The 20,951-nt window shown below is 39.6% G+C and overlaps 1 protein-coding gene across 1 annotated transcript; it reads right to left on the reverse strand.

Moving 5' to 3' along the window:
- Positions 1 to 6,367: 6,367 nt before the first annotated feature.
- On the reverse strand, positions 6,368 to 20,298 carry mthfd1b (methylenetetrahydrofolate dehydrogenase (NADP+ dependent) 1b). The gene is made up of 27 exons (XM_061743531.1): positions 20,076 to 20,298; positions 17,569 to 17,653; positions 17,222 to 17,281; positions 17,030 to 17,083; positions 16,784 to 16,920; positions 16,407 to 16,507; positions 16,148 to 16,284; positions 13,593 to 13,704; positions 13,378 to 13,505; positions 13,097 to 13,194; positions 11,967 to 12,140; positions 11,681 to 11,817; positions 11,531 to 11,577; positions 10,831 to 10,938; positions 10,664 to 10,738; positions 10,475 to 10,577; positions 10,320 to 10,396; positions 9,969 to 10,109; positions 9,820 to 9,888; positions 9,502 to 9,613; positions 9,198 to 9,337; positions 9,009 to 9,050; positions 8,515 to 8,615; positions 8,229 to 8,406; positions 8,030 to 8,137; positions 7,772 to 7,924; positions 6,368 to 7,119 (listed from the first exon to the last, which is right to left on the reverse strand). The coding sequence occupies exons 1-27, from the start codon at positions 20,111 to 20,113 to the stop codon at positions 7,030 to 7,032; spliced, it is 2,805 nt and encodes a 934-aa protein (XP_061599515.1). The 5' UTR covers positions 20,114 to 20,298; the 3' UTR covers positions 6,368 to 7,029.
- Positions 20,299 to 20,951: the final 653 nt, after the last annotated feature.

Below are 20,951 nucleotides of genomic sequence, written 5' to 3' on the forward strand. Positions count from 1 at the left end.
GTTACAGCAATATTTCAAAATGTGTTAAATTCATTTTCCTCCTCAAAATACAACTCAACAATATCCCATCATCACAAATTTACTTTTTTTTTTTTTTTTTTTTGCAAATTCATTGAAAATAAAGAATGAAAATATAACATGTATACGTATTCACACCCATTTCTCAATCTTTTCTCAAGTATTTTTGAGTATGATGCAACAAGTATTGGCACACCTAATTTTGGGCAGTTTTAGGACTGACCAAGCTCCATCGGGCTGGGTGGGGAGCATTGGTGCACAGATCTCTCCAGAGATGTTTAACTGGGTTCAAGTCTGGGCTCTGGCTGTGCCACTCAAGGACATTCACGGAGTTGTCCCACAGCCACTCCTCTCTTATCTTGCTGGTGTCCTTGGGAAAATTTTTGTGTTGGAAAATAAACCTTCATCCCAGTCTAGGGGCCCAGAGTGCTCTGGAGCAGGTTTTCATCAAGGATGTCTCTATACATTGCTGCAGTCATCTTTCCCTCGATCCTGAATCATATCCCTGTTCCTCCCGCTGAAAAACCTCTCTACAGCATGATGCTGCCACCACCATGCTTCACTGAGGGGATGGCATTCGCCAGGCTGCCTGGTTTCCCCCAGACATGGCGCTTCACATTCCGGCCAAAGAGTTCAATCTCTGATTCACCAGACCAGCGAATTTGGTTTCTCATGGTCTGGGAGTTATTCAGTTGCCTTTTGGCAAACTCCAGTTGAGCTATCATTGGCTTTTACTGAAGAGTAGCTTCTATCTGGCCAATCTACCATGCAGACCTGGTTGGTGAATGGCTGCAGAGATAGTTGATAGAAGGTTCCCCTCTCTCCACAGAGAGATGCTGGAGCTCAGGTTCTTGGTCACCTCCCTGACTAAGGCCTTTTTCCCCCCGATCACTCAGTTTGGTCTTGGAAGAGTCCTGGTGGTTGCAAATTTCTTCCATTTACAGATGATGGAAACCACTTCAATACTGCAGAATTTTTCTGAACCCTTCTTTAGATCTGTGCGTCAATGCAATCCTGTCTCGGAGACAAGTCCCTGGAGTTCATGGCTCGGTTTAACATTGTACATCATACAGTTGACATGCCCTGTCAGCTGTAGGACATATTTCATATTTGTAAATCATTTCCAGCCATCCATCCATTTTCTATACCCGCTTTATCCTTTGCAGGCCTTTGCATCTCCTTTGGAGTCTATCCCAGTTCATTACAGGCGAGAGGCACGGGTTCACCCTGGACAGGTCGCCAGTCTATCGCAGGGCCACATATACAGACAGACAACCAGACACACTCACACCTACGGGCAATTTATAATTCTCAATTAACCTACTAGGCAAGTTTTTGGACTGTGGGAGGAAGCCGGAGTACCCGGAGGGAACCCACAAAAGCACAGAGGGAACATGCAAACTCCACACAGAAAGACTCCCGCCGGGCCCAGGAGTCGAACCAGGAACGTTCTTGCCGTGAGGCAATACTGCTAACCACTAAGTCACCGTGCTGCACAAATCATGTCCAATCACCTGAATTTATCACACTTCAGTCTTGAAGATCAGTGGAAACAGGATTGCAATTTTGAGTATCTTGGAAAAGGCTGTGAATACTTATGTTCATGTTATATTTTTGTTCTTTATTTCCAATAAATTTGCAAACATTTTCAAATACTTTTTTTAAAATGTTCTTCAATATGGGGTATTGTGAATATACATTTTCGGACAAAAATGAATTTTATTCATTTTACAATAAGGCTGTAACAGCAAAATGTGGAAAAAGTGAATACTTTCAGGGTGCGGTGTATTCGTACTACCATCATTGATATTTCTTTAATGTTTTACGCAAAAACTAGATTATATTTACATATATTCCACGTCATGTTATTGTATTTTATCTTATTTAACCTTTTTTTGTCCACTTTTGATAAGTTTGGAAATTTTACAGCACTTTGTGTTTTCATTTTGTGGCTGCACTTTCGTTGTTGGATGTCTGATTTTTCTTGACTCAGTTTGTTTTATTTCCATCTATTTATTTTCGATATATATCTATCTATCTATATATCTATAGATAGATAGATAGATAGATAGATAGATAGATAGATAGATAGATAGATAGATAGATAGATAGATAGATAGATAGATAGATAGATAGATAGATAGATAGATAGATAGATAGATAGATAGTCATATCAGTTCTCTTTGTCAACATTTTGTGTATTTTAATTACTTTGAATTCATTTCTCTGGCCTCTATCAATCTGAACCTGTGCCATTTAGTTTTTCTTTGTGATCATTATCCATCTATTTGTTCATTTAGTCATCATTGATATCTTAACGGTTTTGAACTTCAATCACAGAGGTGGACCACATAACTTTCTCAAGTTTTCTAAATGATTAACGTTAATAACTCAGCGGGGTAGAGAACTATGGCATAATACAATTAATACAAAGAGAAACAATTTGTCCGGCAGTTAATAGTTAATGGCAATGGTTTAGCATGTTTAGGTGCGTAAAATTGTTGTTTTAAGTAGTCATCATGACTATATATCAGTGGTCCCCAGCCCTGGTCCTCGGGCTCCACTGTCCTGCGTGTTTTAGATCCTGTCCTGAAAGCAGGCCAGGGCGGCACCTAAAACATGCAGGTCAGGGGCCCCGAGGACCTGGCTGGGGACCAGTGGGCTGCAGAAATCAAGTATCTATCAAATATCTATCATAAAGTGCTAACGTGAAGTGTCTCGATTAACCGCCATCGAGTTAACGGCAACGTCAGAGACACTGCAATATTAAACCAGGTCCGCTAGGTGGCGCCAGATTATACCATCAAAAGACTGAGGAGAAAGTTTGAAAGGAAAACTAGGATAAAGGTTATGGTTTATGAATAATGGCACTGCACAGTTATTAAAAAAAAAAAAAAGTTAATTGTGTCATCTATGCCTCCTGTTATAGAGACTCCTTGTGACCTGTTTTACGTGTTGTGTGTGTGTGTTACTTGGTGAAAGACTGATATTAGAATAAAGGTCTGTTATTGGAGTGCATGATGATGACTATAGATGTAGTTTAACTGCTAAAAGCAAACAACACAAAGATAGATGCTGCATCATCCCACGCTTAACATAACATCAGTCAGGTCTTGACTAACGCATTTCCTCATCAGACATTCACTGGATCAACCATAAAAATAACAACTCTGCATGAGTCTAAGTTGAGAGCACGTGTCTGACAACAATGATTTTGCACAGTGGCAAAGTTAAGAAACAATGGCTGAAAAATATCCCAGTCCAGTCCACACCTCAGCCTCACCTCAAATAGGTGTGATAGTCACTTCAGAAACCCAAATTAAGGCTATCATAACCAGAAAGAGTGATTCTTCTCATGACTTGTTACCTTTAAAAACACAAACCACTGCATTTCCTGCTCTAGCTTTAAATGACTTGGGCCAATTGGGTCTTTCTTTATCTTCTTCTTGGAAGATTTCCAGACAAATGTAGTTATTTGTTTTTTGTGATCAACTGATTTTTATTATTTTGTTGATGCATACAATTAAATTGAACAATTATGCACGCAATTGTATAGCAAAAACCTTTAAATCACACGACCCCCCACCCACCCTGTAGCGATCCAACAAGACAGCAATAACAAAAAAAAAAATAGATAAATGTTCAGTTCATGTATTTATTTGTGATGTAAGTAAATGCTGATCGGATGAAACATCACTGTACCATGACTGGTCTAGATGAGTGTAGGTGGAATTTAGTTTACAAAGAAGAAATAAACGGTTGCTGGAAGCATTTTTTCTTCATTCTAGTTGAGGAGTATCAAAGTTATATGTGATTGAAGGACGAAAACTTTTTTTTTTTCCATTCATTTTACTATAATCTGCTGTTGTAAGTATTCCTACTTGCAAATACAACAAAAGAAAAAGTTTATATGTGGGGGATCGCCAGTCCCCATAACCGAACCCTCAGAACTGTTTGACTTTAATATGCATAATGTGAGACTGATGCACGAGAGAGATAAGTCAAAGAAAAGGAAGGAAGGTTGTCAGTGCATCATGAGGAATCACCCAGGAGCTTAAGCTCATGGTAGCGTAACAAAATGAATCACTCAGGTTCATGTGAACCAGCACCAACTATAACTTCATCAAACAGGAACATTTCAAACCTACTAAATGTTAAAAGACAGACACGAGGTAAACTGGAGCTGGGACCCATTCCTCTTGATGAAATTTTGAAAGCCACATGCTCTGGTGGGCAACCACGAGGTCTTTATAGTAAGACTGAGGTCGATCAATCACAGTTAGTTAGGCTTAAATATTATTAAATTACTGTGTTAATATGAATCTCTGTTATTATTATTAATCACTGTTACATTATCTTTAGTTTTTCCTCAACTCAACCCTCCCTGAAGGCTGACTCATGGTTTTCCCTCCATCTATCATTTCGCTGAGGTGCTCCATCACTTTTATCTGTGGAAGTGCAGGATGGGGCGTCAGAGTTTTCCTTTGTGCTGATGATTTATCATGAACTGTTACAGGGAGTGTTCGGGGCAGCAGAGGCTTTGAGGTTCTTGCACTCGCAACTTCAGATCTCTGTTCTACACACTTTTAGAAGGAGACATAGCACTTTCTCATCAGATGCAGTTTTTTTAGGGCATTAGAGATTAGACAATTTTACCCATTCCACATACAGTCAGAGATGAAGCTACTTGATTCCAAAGTTTTGTTTTGACCTTTTGTTCTAGTAGTTTTGCTCACATTTGACATGAAAATACAGTATCTTTTTTTTTTTTTTTTTTTTTTTTTAAATCAGAATCACGCTTATTTGGCCAGGTCAGGTCAGACAAGAAATGGAATTTGATTCGGTTGTTATCGCTCACTCTACAGTAAATAGGTAATAGACAAATGAAAGCTCTTATTAACATATATACAATTGAAAGGTGCAGCAGAATGAGGTAGATATGATTATTGGAATGTGCATTGTCACAGCATATGATTGTGTTATTATATAATTACTGTTATTATTGCACAGTGATTGATTGATTTCTCTGAGACTCTATGAATGATGAGAGTTCATCAGAGCAACAGCTTGGGGGAAGAAACTGTCTCCGAGTCTGGAGGTTTTGGCTACAGAGCTCTGTAGCGCCGTCCAGAGGGCAGGAGTTCAAACAGACTGTGTCCTGGGTGTGAGGGGTCTGCAGAGATGCTACCTGCCTGTTTCCTGGTCCTGGACAGGTCCTGGATAGATGGGAGGTTAGTCCCAATTATCCTCTCTGCAGACCTGATTGTCCATTGCAGTCTTTTCCTGTCTAGTTTGGTGGCAGATCCAAACCAGACAGTGATGGAAGTGCAGAGAACAGACTGGATGATGGCAGAGTAGAAGGTGATCAACAGCGGCTGTGGCAGGTTAAACTTTCTGAGCTGACGCTGACTCTGCTGAGCCTTCTTCCGGAAAGCTTTAATTCTCTCATGGGTGAACTTCTAAATGATCAAAATGCATAACCTTCAATACCTTTTTGCTGCAGTTTTTTTCCATGCAGAGCTCTTGACTTTAAAGAGCCGACATGAGGGCAGCTATGGAGCAGCCAGGCGTGATGTATCACGAAGGAGAAAAAAAACACCAGGTAAGATCTTATAGAAGCACAACAGACTTAATATGTTAAATGTTCATGACATTACTATCAAGCGTTTCCAGAGGGAAAACTTTTTCTCTCTAAAAGAACACCGTAAATGCACAAATTTGTAACACAAGTCCTGCGGATCAATTCTATTTGGACCAACAAGATTTCAGTGGAAATGTTTGATGAAAACCATTTCAGGACAAATACCACAAACCAACCGTCCGACGCGGTGGTGGAGGAGTGATGGTTTGGTGCTCACTTTGGCACCAAAGTACCTGAATACCTTGCAGTCGCAGAGTTGAATACAAGTCCTCGAGAAGAACTCTCAAAGTCCAGACCTCAACCCGACCAAATCGTTGTGGTTAGCTTGTAATGCAGCTTGTGGTTTCAACAGGTTTAAGTTACTGCTGCACATGAGGTATTACAGGCTACAGGGCAATTAGAGGAATTGATTAGAAGATGTCTTACAAAGGCTGTACATTAATCTCTATTGATTCCTTAAATTCTACTCTGATGGTAAATTAGTTTTCATTTGTATCCAAATGCATCAACTCTATTTAATTTACAAATACATTTGGATGATAGATCTGAGTCTTGCTCCATCTTATAATGGAAAAGGTTGTCACGATCACACTCACCTTCACGTCCATTGCATGAAATTTAAATGGGAATTTATAATTGATGTGACAAATTCTGAATGTGAAAGTGTCCCGTTTAAAAATCTTGGTGTGATGAAGAAATGACATCAGCTTTCCATTAAAGAGACTTTATTCAACTTTTTCTGACAGAAGGTGGAATTAATTCAGTTAGGATTTAAAATAAAAGAGACATCAAAATTACTGTTACAGTTTTAGAGACAGCTAAAATACTTGAAAGGCAAAACAAACTGGATGAAACCAGTACAAATTAAACAAAGACACTTTTTAAAGCAGCATTAGTTTTACTTAATCAGTTTGTAATATTTGTATCCAAAAAGACTCAGGATAATTTTCAAAGACAGTGTAGCGACAAAGATGACATTGGTCACAAAATATACAAAAATAATGAATACAAGACCCTGAAAATCATGTTTGACAGTTTGGGGAGATCAATATGTGAAATGTGTTTGTTCAGTCTGTGATGTAAATGGAATTTGTCAACAGGAACCGCTACTCATGTAATAACATCCATTAAACTGACAATTTTAGGGATTGTCTCTTGATTTATCTGTAAGAAACCTTCTGGGAAAAGCTGGATTTTACATACTAATTAGTGAAACTAGTTAAACCCACTTAACGGTAGCAGAAAACAAGCTGGAGGCACTTCCTCGGCTAACAGGGAAGTGTTTAGACAAAGAAGGGAAACAGAAACTATTTTACCAGGTGTGATCTCCTGAATGACATGGAAGCATGTGGCGCACATCTTAACCGTCTTTAGAAGAGCCCGTTGACTTGTTCGGTCTCAGGATCCAGGTCGATGTCGTAGAAGCAGGGTCGGGTGGGCAGGCCGGGGATTGTGGGCATCTAAACACAGAGATAAAAAAAAAAAAAGGTTGTATAACAGACACTTGAAACAATTGTGCAAAAATAAAATATCAACCTGGCTGTGACATATAAACTCATGTCCTGACACACATTCAGTCCGTGATAATTTGATTTATTAATTTTTATGCAGAAACCACCGACACAACTGCGCCCGTCATAATGAATGAGTCACAACTTTATATTTAGTTTATCGGTCTTCATTTTAGATAAATTAAATTCATACATTTCATGCATGTCTCCCACAGACCTAAGTGTTGCTGTGACCAAAAATAATAAAATCAAAACATCTGCATATTTCGTCTGAGGACCAAGAAAACAGATGCCCGACTTCCCAAACCAGAAGAGTTGGTAAAATCATTGACGGGAACTGTTATGTGCTGATATGTAAAGAAACGTCATCTCGTGTTCTTGCTTTTGAGAAGCAATTGGTTAAAACCAAACAAACAAGTCCCTGCAGAGTTAACAGAAGCCCCAAGCTGACACAAAACTAGTAAAATCTCCTTTGTATGCTGCATTGACTTTAAATCTAAACAAAAAAGCAAGTTGTGTACACTCAAATGTTTTTACAGTGAATTAATACAAAGCTTTTAAAAAGTCAAACAAAGGAGCTGCTTGCTCAGCCGGAGCTTACCGTGCCGACCAGTGGGAACAAGAAGCCGGCGCCCACACTGGCTCTGATGTCCCTGATTGGCAACGTGAAACCAGAGGGAACACCCTTCTTGTCTGCTTCATGAGAGAGAGACAAGTGCGTCTTCGCCATACAGATTGGAAGGTGGTCAAATCCCTGACAGGAGAGACAAAAGTTTGTAATTTACACAAACAGATGCAGTTAAACAAAAAAAAAAACACGTCTGACAGAACAGGGAAAACTAGTGGGAGGCAAGCTGACCTGTTTGGTGTAGAGCTCCACCTTGCGCTGGGCCTCGGGGAGAAGCTCGATATCGTCTGCTCCGTAGATCTTCTGAGCAATTATTCTGATCTTGTCAGCAATCGGGAGCTAAAGAGTAAGTAGATCAACACAAAATGAAGGAGGTCAAAAAAAGGGGCACCAAGGAAAGAGCTGCAGAAGTTCAGGTCAAAGCCTGTACCTCCAAATCATAGAGGAACTTGAAGTTGCTGGGGGCCTCGCTGGCCCTCTGGACGGCCTGACCAAGCGCTACGGCGCCGGCTCCACCCTCCGCCCAGTGGGAGCATCGCACCGCGTCGAAGGCTCCGGCAGCTTTGGCCACGCTGCAGACCAACTCCAGCTCAGCCTCATTGTCTGTCCTGAAAAATGAGTCAGAGCAGCAAATAAATGCCACAAAATTACAGAAAAAACCCTTCCCATATTTCCCATTGAGGTCTCAAGTGTTTTAGTCCTCTTCGTGCACTCACTTGAAGGCATTGACGGCAACCACCACCGGCACACCAAAGTACTTTGCATTTTCTATTTGTTTCTTCATGTTGCTGCAGCCGTTCCTCAGCAGATCAAGGTTCTGCATGCAAACACAAACAAAGACTGTGTATTTACTTAAAAAGCTGAAACCAAGCTTTTAACGGCCATTCACATGTGATTAATCAAGCGAGGAGAAGCTTCACACCATCTCCACTAGCCAACTATTCACAACACAACCTTTTGGCTTTGGTACTGCTAATAAATTACACGGTCCATAGTTAATATGATTTAAGAGTAAAGCTCGATATCAGTTGTGTTCATTTTTTACTGTCCTTCAAGAAACATGAGAGAAGCACCAAAGTCACAAATCACTTTTATACACACTTCCTGAAATAAAAAGAAAATTTTGATGCATGTTTTACATCTGTGACATATTTCCTATGCACTAAAAAGGTGGAACAACACGCCTCAGCCGGCTGCTCTTCTGCATTACCTCCTCTATGTATTCCTTCGGCAGTGGCATCCCAGCAGTGACCTGAACAAAAGAAATGAGTTTGTCAGTAATTCTTAAGCCCAAAGTGTGAGTGAAAAAGAAAGAAAAAATTTTTTTTTTTTTAAAACCACTCAAAAAAAGGATTCATTTATAACTTCTAATCTGAGGGAAACTTTTCGGTAAACGTACAGTTGGTCCTCCTCCGTGCATCTTCAGGGCTCGGACTGTGGCCACCAGCACCACCACATGAGGCCTCAGGCCTGAGTAGCGACACTTGATATTAAAGAACTTCTCCATGCCGATATCAGCACCAAAGCCAGCCTCCGTCACTACAAGACACAATTCACAAGCGTTATTACACAGAGATTAGTAACAGTACCACCACTTTAAGGAATATTGAGTATTGATAATGAATGCAGTGTTACTTGCATGATTGACAGGTATAGGTACAACATATATCAACCATTAGAGTTAGTTCAGGACGTCATCATACCCACAAATCCATCAGGTCCAACCAGCTTTAAAGCAATTTTATCAGCCAGGATGGAGGAGTTTCCGTGGGCGATGTTGGCGAAGGGGCCAGCGTGAACAAACACAGGTGTTCCCTGTGGATTCAGATAACACGTTCGCATAAACAAAAAAGAGATGTGTGTAAAATTAGAAGCAAGAAATAGTCAACTGAAAAAAAAAAAAAAAAGGGTTCTGAAAACAAATACCAACCACAAACGTCAGAAAAGGACAGAGCATGAATATACTAACTGGTTCCTCATCAGAGGATTCTCAAACTAGAACACAAGTCCGTCTCACCCACCTCCAAAGTCTGCATCAGGTTTGGCTTGATGGCGTCCTTCATTAGCACGGTTAGAGCGCCGCTCACGCCCTGCACAGGACAAACATCACTGTACATACATTCATCCACCACATTTACACAACCGGCCGGGATACGGTGGAGACACTGACCAGGTCCTCGGTGGTGATGGGCTGTCCCCCGCGGCTGGTGGCTACGACCATCTTGGCCAAGCGCTCTCGCATGTCCTCCAGGCTGCAGGTGAGGGCGAGCACCGCCATGATCTCACTGGCCACGGTGATGTCAAACTGGGCCTGGAGGACAGATCACGGTAAGGGACCGGGCTGTAACGTGAGGCCGCAGTAACGGCCTCTTTTATACGTTACCAAAAACTCCAACGCTAATTGTAAGAAAGCAGTTTCTTTACATGTTACCGGGCTGTTTGGTGTTGTTTTTCTACATCACTGTTGCAAAATTCTATAACTTTAGAAATAAATAGTTGAGCAATATCAAAAAACCCTCACTTCTCTCGTGTGGCCCTTTTCAGTTGGCGACTGACCGATAGTGATCTTCCTCAGGAATCGGTCATTTGTGTCCAACACTGAAGAGAAACAGAAAAGACCACTTGAACATGTGTACGAGACTGGAGCCATGATGGAGAAGCTGCAAATGTTCACACCTCTCTGCCAAGTAACGGTGCTCGGTTCCATGTCCAAGCGGGCAAAGCGGGTGATCTCTTCATCAGTAAGCGTGGAGGGATCCGTCTTGTTTATGCCCAGTCTCTAAACAAATAAAAACATGTGAGGACCCACATGTGCAGACAAGAGCTTCATGTAAAATCCTAGAATCGTCTAATGCCATTCTTTACTTTGAGTCTGTTAATCTGGATTGGGGAGAACTTCCTCTGCCCACCACTGAGTGGGACCAAGCGATTGTACAGCGCCTAGAGATGCACACACAGGGGAAAGATGATTAGAACAATACTTCAACTAACTTGCCATCATTGTATTTTTTACACTCAAAGGCAGAGCTCACCTTGTCAGTCTGTGTGGACTCGTGGAACATGCGGGCATCGATGGCGGCAGCCACCAAGTTGTTGGCAGCTGTGATGGCATGAATGTCACCAGTAAGATGGAGGTTGAACTAGAGAAATATTTGAAAAAAAAAAAAAAAAAAAATCTCATTAAAGAAACCCGTATCAATCTTATTACGGAAGAGTATTAGGGCCATGCAGGAGAAAAAATATTTGAGAGGGGAAGATTTTTTTTTATTGTGCACTTCGAGAAAAAAGTCGAAATGTCGAGATTAATGTTGAAATACAATTTCGAGAAAAAAGTCGAAATGATGAGAAAAAAGTCGAAATGTCGAGATTAATGTTGAAGCACAATTTCGAGAAAAAAGTCGAAATGTTGAGGAGAAAAAAGTCGAAATGTCGAGAATAATTTTGAAGTACAATTTCGAGAAAAAAGTCGAAATGTTGAGAAAAAATTCAAAATTTCGTGAATAAAGTTTAAATGTTGAGAAAAAATTCTTGAAATTGTATTTCAACATTATTCTCAACATTTCGACTTTTTTCTCGAAATTGTACTTCAACATTAATCTCGACATTTCGACTTTTTTCTCGAAGTGCACAATAAAAAAAAATCTTCCCCTCTCAAATATTTTTTCTCCTGCCTGGCCCTAATACTCTTCCGTAATCTTATAGATTAAAACATTGAAAAAATTAGAACAGTACCTCTTCCATTGGAATAACTTGAGAATATCCACCTCCTGCAGCACCACCTGTTGACGAGAGAGAAAACTGCAGATACACACACTACAACAGCGCAAGCTCCACCTGTAACATCAGTCTAGTAAATTAAGCTTATTTTCTTCCAAAGCTTACCTTTAATGCCAAATGTGGGCCCCTGAGAAGGCTGTCGGACACAGGCAAACACGTTGAGCTTCATGTGGGCTCCCATGGCCTGGACCAGGCCGATGGTGGTGGTGCTCTTGCCCTCACCCAGAGGAGTCGGTGTGATGCTGCAAATAGAAAATCTCATCAACTCACCTATCAGCTCATCATTGCACTCAAATGTAGAAAGGCAGTAAAATCATGTGAGAAAGTGTAACTCTACATAAATCTTTTTCTCAGCACACACCAAAGCAGCAGTTACATAATGAACACATACCCAGTGACCACCACATATTTGCCGTCTGGCTGGGACCGCAGCCGTTTGATGATATTCAGCTGAACCTTGGCCTTAGTCTGGCCGAAGAGCTCCACCTCGTCGGAGAGCAGGCCCGCCTCCTTGGCTACACGGCCGATGGGTTTGGGCACGCAGGAGCGGGAAATCACTATGTCGCTGTCGCAGTTACAAGAACATAAGCAAATGAATAAAAGGAAAAACACAAATTATTTATCAGAGCAAAGGAAGAGAGAGCAAGGGTTGGGATTCTTAGATCAATTCTTGACAAGTATAAAAATAAAGCACTAAATTTTTCATTCATATTCATTCATATTTTTTTTATTTCGAGCCATACAACATAACATAAATGACCTGCGTTCAACATAAAATTAAACAAATACTTTTATCAGGTTTATCAGGTGCAGGTTCAAAATACAAATGAACTTGTTAACACTAGAAAGGGAATGGGAAGAAGAAAACTTATTTAATCCCATCCCTGTTTCTCATTAACAACTTGACAGATTCTTTTTTTTTTTTTAAGGCTTCATCCTGTCTCAACATTTGAACCAAAACAATGTACAAAAGATCTATATCAAATTATAGTAAAATTATTCTACAGTTCACCTCACCTAAATTTACACACATTGTGGCAGATGCATTTCACAACCACAACAATATATATTGTCACCATGGGTGACAGTTAACCATCAACTTATATTTATACACCGTTAACTTATATTTATAATAAATACCAGCAATATTAATTTGCCTTCTATATGTATTTCTTTGATTGTTATTCTGTTCCTTGTGGAATATCAGAATCTTCTTATTTTATTGAAATTTTTTATAAATTTTTTATGGTTTATATGATATGATTGTGAGGAAGGGACAGGACTAAATAAGCTTTATGCTTCCTCCTGTTCCCTCTCGAAAACATTGTTTTGCTGTTGCGTTTTATTTTTGGATGACACTGTTAAATTGCTTTTTTTTAAATATTTTGATGCTTTTAATTTGATGGGTTTTGTTGTGTTCGAGACAAAGCCAACAATAAAATAAAATAAAATCATTCAGTTGGTGAATCCTTGTGCAAAAGCCATTGACGCGACATGACCATGGTTAAGTGGAAGACAAACCTCGGCACAGGCTTCTGGAGGTTAAGTTTGGTGTAAGAAATGTCCCATTTTCCAGGCTGGTGTTCATCAAGGAAACGCTTTGCACTCAGCACTGTGTTCTAGACGGAAAACCACAAACACATGCATACTTGTAAGTCTTGGTTGTAATAAACAAATCTCTTTCAGTCTGGTGGGTTCGAAAAAAATTGCAAGTCCTATATTTACACTTGAATGGAAATTAAATCAACAATTAGAAGAAGTCGGGTGTAAAAGGTTAAAAAGAAAAGAAAAAAGGGCCTCACCGACATCAGCATGGCTACAGTCATCGGTCCCACGCCACCAGGTACAGGTGTGATGAAGCCAGCCTGTTCCTTGGCTGACTCAAAGTGGACGTCACCCACCACCCTCTTCCCGCTGGGTTTGGTCTCATCTGAAAAGGAGAATCAGAGGTTCCAGAGGTAAACACCAGCACCGCCACCTCACAGCGAGCTCCAGACTGCCCTGACAGCGATGATACCTGGAATGTGATTGATACCGCAGTCAATGACCACTGCTCCCTTCTTGATCCAGTCGCCTTTCACCATTTCTGCTTTTCCGATACCGACGACCAGGATGTCAGCTTTGCTCACCTGGAACAGAATCAGACACTGGTCAATGCTTCGTCAGTGAGAAATTGCCAGAGGATGGCAGCAGAGATTCATCCTTACCACTCTTTCATCATTAACAGGTTGCAGTTTCAAGAAACTAGTAGTATACATAGCAACAGATCTAAAATAAAGGCAGATTGATGTTTTAGTGAGATAAATTGGTTTAATTTTATGATAGCTCAGCAAAGGGGACCAAGATTGTGACAGTGTTCAGATTTAGGGACAACGCTGGATGATGAAGGCTTTTTTTTCTTTTTTTTCCTTCTTTCTTTTCTTTTTGAAGATTAGCATTTTTGTGTCCATTTAAATAATTTTAAACATCAAGTCAAAGCTATTACAGCTCAAGTCAGCTGCAAGTCATCTTATAGTTCACACTCCCTGAACATGCCTTATGCCTGAGTCACACTGGACTGAGGACTGGCATTTCTAATGAATTTGTTACAATTCCTTACATATTTATATATTTTTATTTATCTTTATATAAGGATGAGCGCCTGCGATGAAGCACATGTAATTTCATTGTATATGAAATATGAACAATGACAATAAAGAATCTTGAGATCTGTGATCTTACTCCAGTGTGAAGGCAGCACATCTGTGATTTTTAAAGTAAATATTTTCCAAGCAAATGATCTGCCCTTCGCCAGCAAACAGAGATATGAGATATTTTTAATCCCCTGCGAATGCACATGGAAGATGTCCAGGCAGGAATCTTAAAAAAAAACAAAAAATGATCTCTTTTCTGCCTCTTTTCCTGTGTAATTATGGTATAGTGTGATATTTTGTAACAACTTTAGCCTTTATCCACCACATGCAGAGTAATGATCTGATATTTTTGGCAGAGAAACAAAATGAAAAAAATTAATTACACTTCATACGGAGACGTTAAAAACACGAAACCTGGCCGCTCGGTGGCGCAGTGGGTTAAGCAGCGGGCCATATACTGAGGCTACAGTCCTCCTCCTGCAGCGGTCGCGGGTTCGAATCCAGCCCGCGCACCTTTGCTGCGTGTCTCCCCCGTTCTCTCTCTCTACCCCTTTCCAGTCTGCATCTCAGATAAAGGGCCACTAGAGCCCAAAAAACCTTTTAAAAAAAAAAAAAAAAAACACGAAACCTTTAGCCTTAAATGAAAGCTTATCGGGAAGTTTACCGTTACCGTGGCAACTTAAGCACACAGGCCTATACAATGTTTTCTGATTTTTTAAATCTAACTGTTGAGTCTGATCAGATGTTTTTTACTTAATTTTTAATGTTAATGTTAAATAAAAAGTGACTGTTTAACAGTCTCGATGTCAAGTCCTGAGATTAATGTCAATAAATTAAAGTTAAAAAGACTTTACTTATCCAGCATGAACGCACTGAACCACATAGACGTCAGGGTGTAATTTCACTGCAGGTCCAGAGGTACAGTAGTTGTTGTCCAGTGCAAATAGTCCATTTGAAAAAATAAACCCTCAGTTCCTCAAAAGTTGCAGAAATGTGTTACTTTTCCTCACACATGGGTGACTGAGTATGTGTATATGTTGCGTTACTTAAAGTATCAGTGGTTCTTCTACTTATGGATATCATGTGTCTTATGCACAGGTGGGTAGTAACGAGTTACATTTACTCTGTTACATTTACTTAAGTAAGTCTTGGGAAATTTTGTACTTTTAGGAGTAGTTTTGAATCACTATACTTTTTACTTTTACTTGAGTAGATTTGTGAAGAAGTAACTCTTACTCTTACTCCGCTACATTAGGCTACGTTGAGCTGTTACTTTTCTTTTATCCTTTTTATCCCTTTTATCCGCGTATGCGTCAATCTCATGACATCACTGAGTGATTCTTTGGGAAAAATGTTTGTTTTCGCATGTTTTGTCACATTTACACAGACTCAAACACACACAGAGTTTCTATGAGTTCATGGGCTTGTTCTAGTTCTGGTTAAAAAAGAACAATACAAAGTGCTACTTGTGCTAAATTTATTTTTTCATTCTGTTATTATTTTATTTATTTTATTATTTATTAAAGTACTGAATTTATTTTAAGATTATTTTAATTTAAGCTATTTTGTATTAATTTTAATTTATTTTATTGATTTAATTTGCCTGAAGATGATTGTTTTGTACTTTTGTCTGTTTGAATGGTTGTGTTAAAAAAATAAATCAGACGTTACTCAACAGTTACTCAGTACTTGAGTAGTTTTTCCACCGAGTACTTTTTTACTTTTACTCAAGTAATTATTTGGATGACTACTTTTTACTTCTACTTGAGTCATATTATTCTGAAGTAACAGTACTTTTACTTGAGTACATTTTTTGGCTACTCTACCCACCTCTGGTCTTGTGTTCATTCCAGTATGTCAACAAATAGCAGTACACCACCCGCCTGTCATAGAAGAGCTCATGGGAATTATTATGACCATGATCATATGTGAACTGTACCTCTCCCGGCAGATCGGCCGTTTTGGAGTGGCAGGTGGTGACGGTGGCGTGGCTCCACAGCAGCAGATCATGCATGGGTGCACCAACAATCTTACTACGACCAATCACTACAGCTCTCTTTCCTGCCACAGACACACCTGTAAAGAAGAGCCAGTCAGTGTCTCAGCCATATTCTCATACTGTATGTAATAACCAAGAAAGGAGCATTTTTGTTTTCATTTGGCAACAAGGTTTCTTGGTTAACCGCTGTTGTGTTTACCAGTTTGTCTGATCAGCTCCATGCAGCCATTTGGTGTGCAGGGAATGAAGCAGTCAGCAAGGTCCCCTCGAGACAGTTTCCCTGCGTTTATGCTGGTCAGTCTAGAAAGGTACCACAGATCATTTCAATTATTAACCAATTATCTATTATCATGTGAAACCGACTTGCTCAAAAGGGCAAACAGGCTACAACGAGAATTAATTGCAAATTTCTAAAAAATGCTTAATATTGACCCTGATAATCAGTCTGGCTGATCCCTTATCTAAATTATCCTAACTAAACTTATCTCTTCTAAACCAGACTACTGCAAAGTATTTAACATTTGTCAAGTAACCTCCAAAATCAACACACATATGATTAAGTTTGTTAGTTCTTACCCGTCTACATCTTTTTCTGGGGCCACAGCATTCGTAACCTTCTCTGTGTCGATCTTGTGGATTGAATCTAGTGGCAGCTGCACGATCAGCCCGTGTACAGATGAGTTTTCATTCACTTCTCTGATAGCATGAAGAACCTGCAGGCACACATATATTGTTCACACTTGACCAACAGCCTGGCACCTAAAAAGTAAAGCAAACTATGTTTTTATACTCGGGCTGCACTCATCTTTATCCGGGTCTCACCTCTTCTTCTGTCGCAGTCTTGGAAAGTCTCGTGTGTGTTGCGTTTATTCCAATCTGCAAATAAAAAAATAAAAATGTTCAGGCCAGAAATACTAAATAAATAAAAAGAAACATTGCAAAGTAGAAGTTGGGAATATCTACTATCAATAAATAAATCCTGTAAGGAAATTAAAAAACAAAAACCTATGTTACCTCTGCTGCTGCTTTCAGCTTCATGCTGATGTAGAGATTTGAATCATCACGATCTCCAACCTTCAAACAGACAAAATATTACCTTGTGTACATCTTATGAAGGAACAGCCCTTTTGCCTTGCAAACAATAAACTCACACAAATGTGTCCATCTACAAGAGCCTTCAGCTGAACATTTGCACACATTTGTGCACGCTGTACCCAGACATGAGCACACAACACCTAAAGGCCAAGGCCACAAATACTTACTTTTCAACCATCTCCAAGGAAAGTCCACAAGAAAACCAAATGTTAGAGAATAAAATAATATTTTACTCTATCCAGAAAAGAATGTCACTTTCATCTTACCTGCAGAACCACCAGACCAGGTCTGAAGTTGGGATCTTTGAGTTTCATCTGCTCCACATCCTTCTTCAGGCGCTCCCTCACCTGCCTGAGAAAACGAGGCCAAAAAAAGGGTGGGGGTGTTAAAACTTTTATGCAGTGACTATTCATGTAGCATTAATTTAAATGAATTTAAGTTTCCTTCTAATAATCAGATTCTGGACAGAAACATGCCAACTGGAGTTATGAAACTGGTGAAATGAATTGTAACTCTTCAGCTGTCAATTCTGAAGTAACGAGAGAAAAAGCCACTTGAAAAGGATCTTATCTCTAGTGATAAATTGGAAGAGTCGCTCCCCCCCCCTCCTACACCCACTGGATAAGGGATATTTTGTATAATCTTAAACTGGAGAAGATCAGATTCTCCCTTAATGGCTCTGTGGACATATTTTGGAGGGCCTGGGGTCCATTCTTCACCTTTGTACGAAGTCTGGATCCTACTCTAGTGGCGGACAGGTGAGGTCCGGTGGAGTAGTGGCTTTATAAACTTGTGCTAGGGGTGGGGCGCTGCGGCACGGGTCACGGTAAATCTTATATGTAACACTTCTGGACTGATGTTTTATGTTTGCTTTTCTATTTGTTATTACTATTATTTTTTTTAATTTGGCTTACAGTATGTCCTATATGTTATGTTTTTGTTTTGGTCTCTGATGTTGTTTTTTTTTTTTTTGGGGTGAAAAAAGTAAACGCAGTCTTTTCTTTTATAAGGTTACTATTTACTGGGTTGTACTGGAAGTTTGCATGTAACTACAAAACTACATCTGCTTTGTATACTTCTGTGAAAATCCAATAAACAAATGTTAAAAAAAAGAAAAAGAAAAGGATCTTATCTCTCTTCGCTTTATCTTTATTTGATAGTGTTTGTGTCGGCTAAGGTTGTAAGCCAAAACAAAGATTAGTTACTACAGTCAGCTGATTTAATCAAAAATGGCAGTGGCTACCTGGACTTTCACTCAGGGTCAATGACGTCTATTTGAAGATCCATGATGTTTGTACTTAGTCCTGTTTGACTTTTCTTCTTCATATAAAAAACAACTGCTAATTTAGCTAATATGGATCATTCATTGCATATGTAAATCAAGAGAAATGTACTCAAAAAAGATCTAAGGATATAGGGAGAACTGGATTGAATCTTGGACTGTATCAAGAGACATTAACAGTAGCTGCGTTTAAAGTAAAGTCAGAATTTCATCCTAACGGGATTCCTAACGGGCCGCAGATTTGGAATGGGATTGATGATGGTCTCAAGGTGTTACGTTCTATCTCCAAGTTTAAAAGACAACTAAAAAATCATCTTTTACTAAACCTATATATAATATAAAATGCTTCTTCATGGACTGCTGGGATGTATGTGTGTGACTGTATGTGTATGTAATGTTAAGTATGTATGTTAAGTGTTTTTCTTGTGTACTTTGTATGCATTTATCCATCACCATCTCTTTACGGATGGTAACTGCTTATACCATTGACTGTACCCTCACCCTTATACGAACTACGGGCCCCCACCTATAAGCTTTTCTAGCTTCCTTGGGGGACCCATTCACTCTACCCGTTTAATTCAATTGTATTATTATAATTATTATTATTATTATGGTATTGTGAATAAACTCAAACTCAAACTCAAACTTTAGTTATTCAAAAATGTCTACAGTACTGTAAGTGCAATATGCTGCAATAAAAGGAATAAAATATTGCACCAAGACTCTTTATCTCAGTGTTGGCTGATGAAACAATTTCTGGTCACTGAACAACTAGGGTCATATTCCTGTGAACAAAGGACTTTTACAGTCATGGAGACACTCGCCAAGTGTCAGTAGATCCGTTCTACTCCATGGAAATTAGGTTTGCTGAGAGGATATTCACCCTGTTTGGTGATATCAATCAGCTTTACTAATAAGTGGTGTGAGGGCCAGCTAACAGGCTGCAGGCTGTCATGTCTTGTGACAAACACGTGCAGTAAAATCTCCTGCATGATGCTGCTGGAGAGAAAAAAAAAGGACCATTATGATAAATGTATATTATATTTCGACTTCTCCAAAGTTTTCAATGGAATTTTCCCCCTTTGTGGATCGATGGGTCAAAGATCATATCACTCCCCCTCGCATCTTACATAATACTGTAAGATACGCACACAGATAATCATTTACCAACAAACTATTAACCTGACAATATTTACCTAAGTGTATTTGGTGTGAACACTTAATACAAAATCAGGAGGCGATTATACCATGCATAAAGTGGGATTAGTTTCTCTCTATCTACAGTAAAATGTGTGATCAGTCTCATGCGCAGCCACTTTAATCATCTTCATGTAAAATCTCCATTTGAAGCGCATTTAAAGCAACAACCATGCACAGGTGAGCTCGGGATTTTAGTATTAGTGTTTAAGCAAATTAGCAAGTTAGTTAACCATAAAAAGTGGAGAAAAAAAAATGTTTCGTAAGTTTTACTGGATAAAAGGCGACACTTACGCTGAAACCTCTTTCCCGCTGATGATTTTAGCTGACATTTCGGTAGAGAAAGAGCCAAGATGTCCCAAGTTGATGGTTTTCTGACAAGGAGCGTGGTGGCAGAATGGCGACTGGTTTCACAAAGTTACTTCAAGGATGATAACGCACTATCCATTCATGAAAAGTACACTAACGCTGAGAAGCAAGTGGAGAAGTTTCAGGAATAACACTCAACGTGGGTTCAACAGTGAACTATGACCGCCCAAAAGGGGCGGGGCTTCAGCCCCAGCAGCCAATCACACGTTGTTTTGAACGGTCCCGCTGACGCCGTTAACCAATAGAAAGCCGAGTTGTCTCCTGCCTCCAAAAACCATTGACATGTGGTACAGAGACGCTTCGTCGACTGCTGGGGCGCGAGAAATACGGCCGCCATCTTGGACCGGGCATCCTACCCATAAGACAGCATAAGAGAGAACAGTAATGAAGATGCCAGAGCACTGTGCCGCGTAGAATCATAGAACCAAATATGTGTTTTAAGAAAAATACTTCATCAAAATGTGTTTTGAATTTGTTGATAATTCTGACTGTCTGTGAGTTCAACATGCAAATACTTTCCGAAACCGTGATAATGCATACTCTTCATATAGCCTACGTTGTATATAACCTTACACATATCTTCACAAATGTCAGAGTGGTAAATTTCTGTGTGAAATTTGCTGTAGTCAGTACTCGAGTTGAGGAGGGATGCCATCCCCCTGAAATAAAAACGGTCCAAATCATCCCCCCTGTAAAACTGTCATCCCCCCTTTCCATCCCTTATGTCATTTCATCAATGAATGTGGTTTTACTGCTATTTCAACATTTAGAGTCATCACCAGAAAAATAACTTATTTGACA

This window comes from Cololabis saira, chromosome 16 (genome assembly GCF_033807715.1).
Source record: "Cololabis saira isolate AMF1-May2022 chromosome 16, fColSai1.1, whole genome shotgun sequence".
Lineage (NCBI taxonomy): Eukaryota > Metazoa > Chordata > Actinopteri > Beloniformes > Belonidae > Cololabis > Cololabis saira.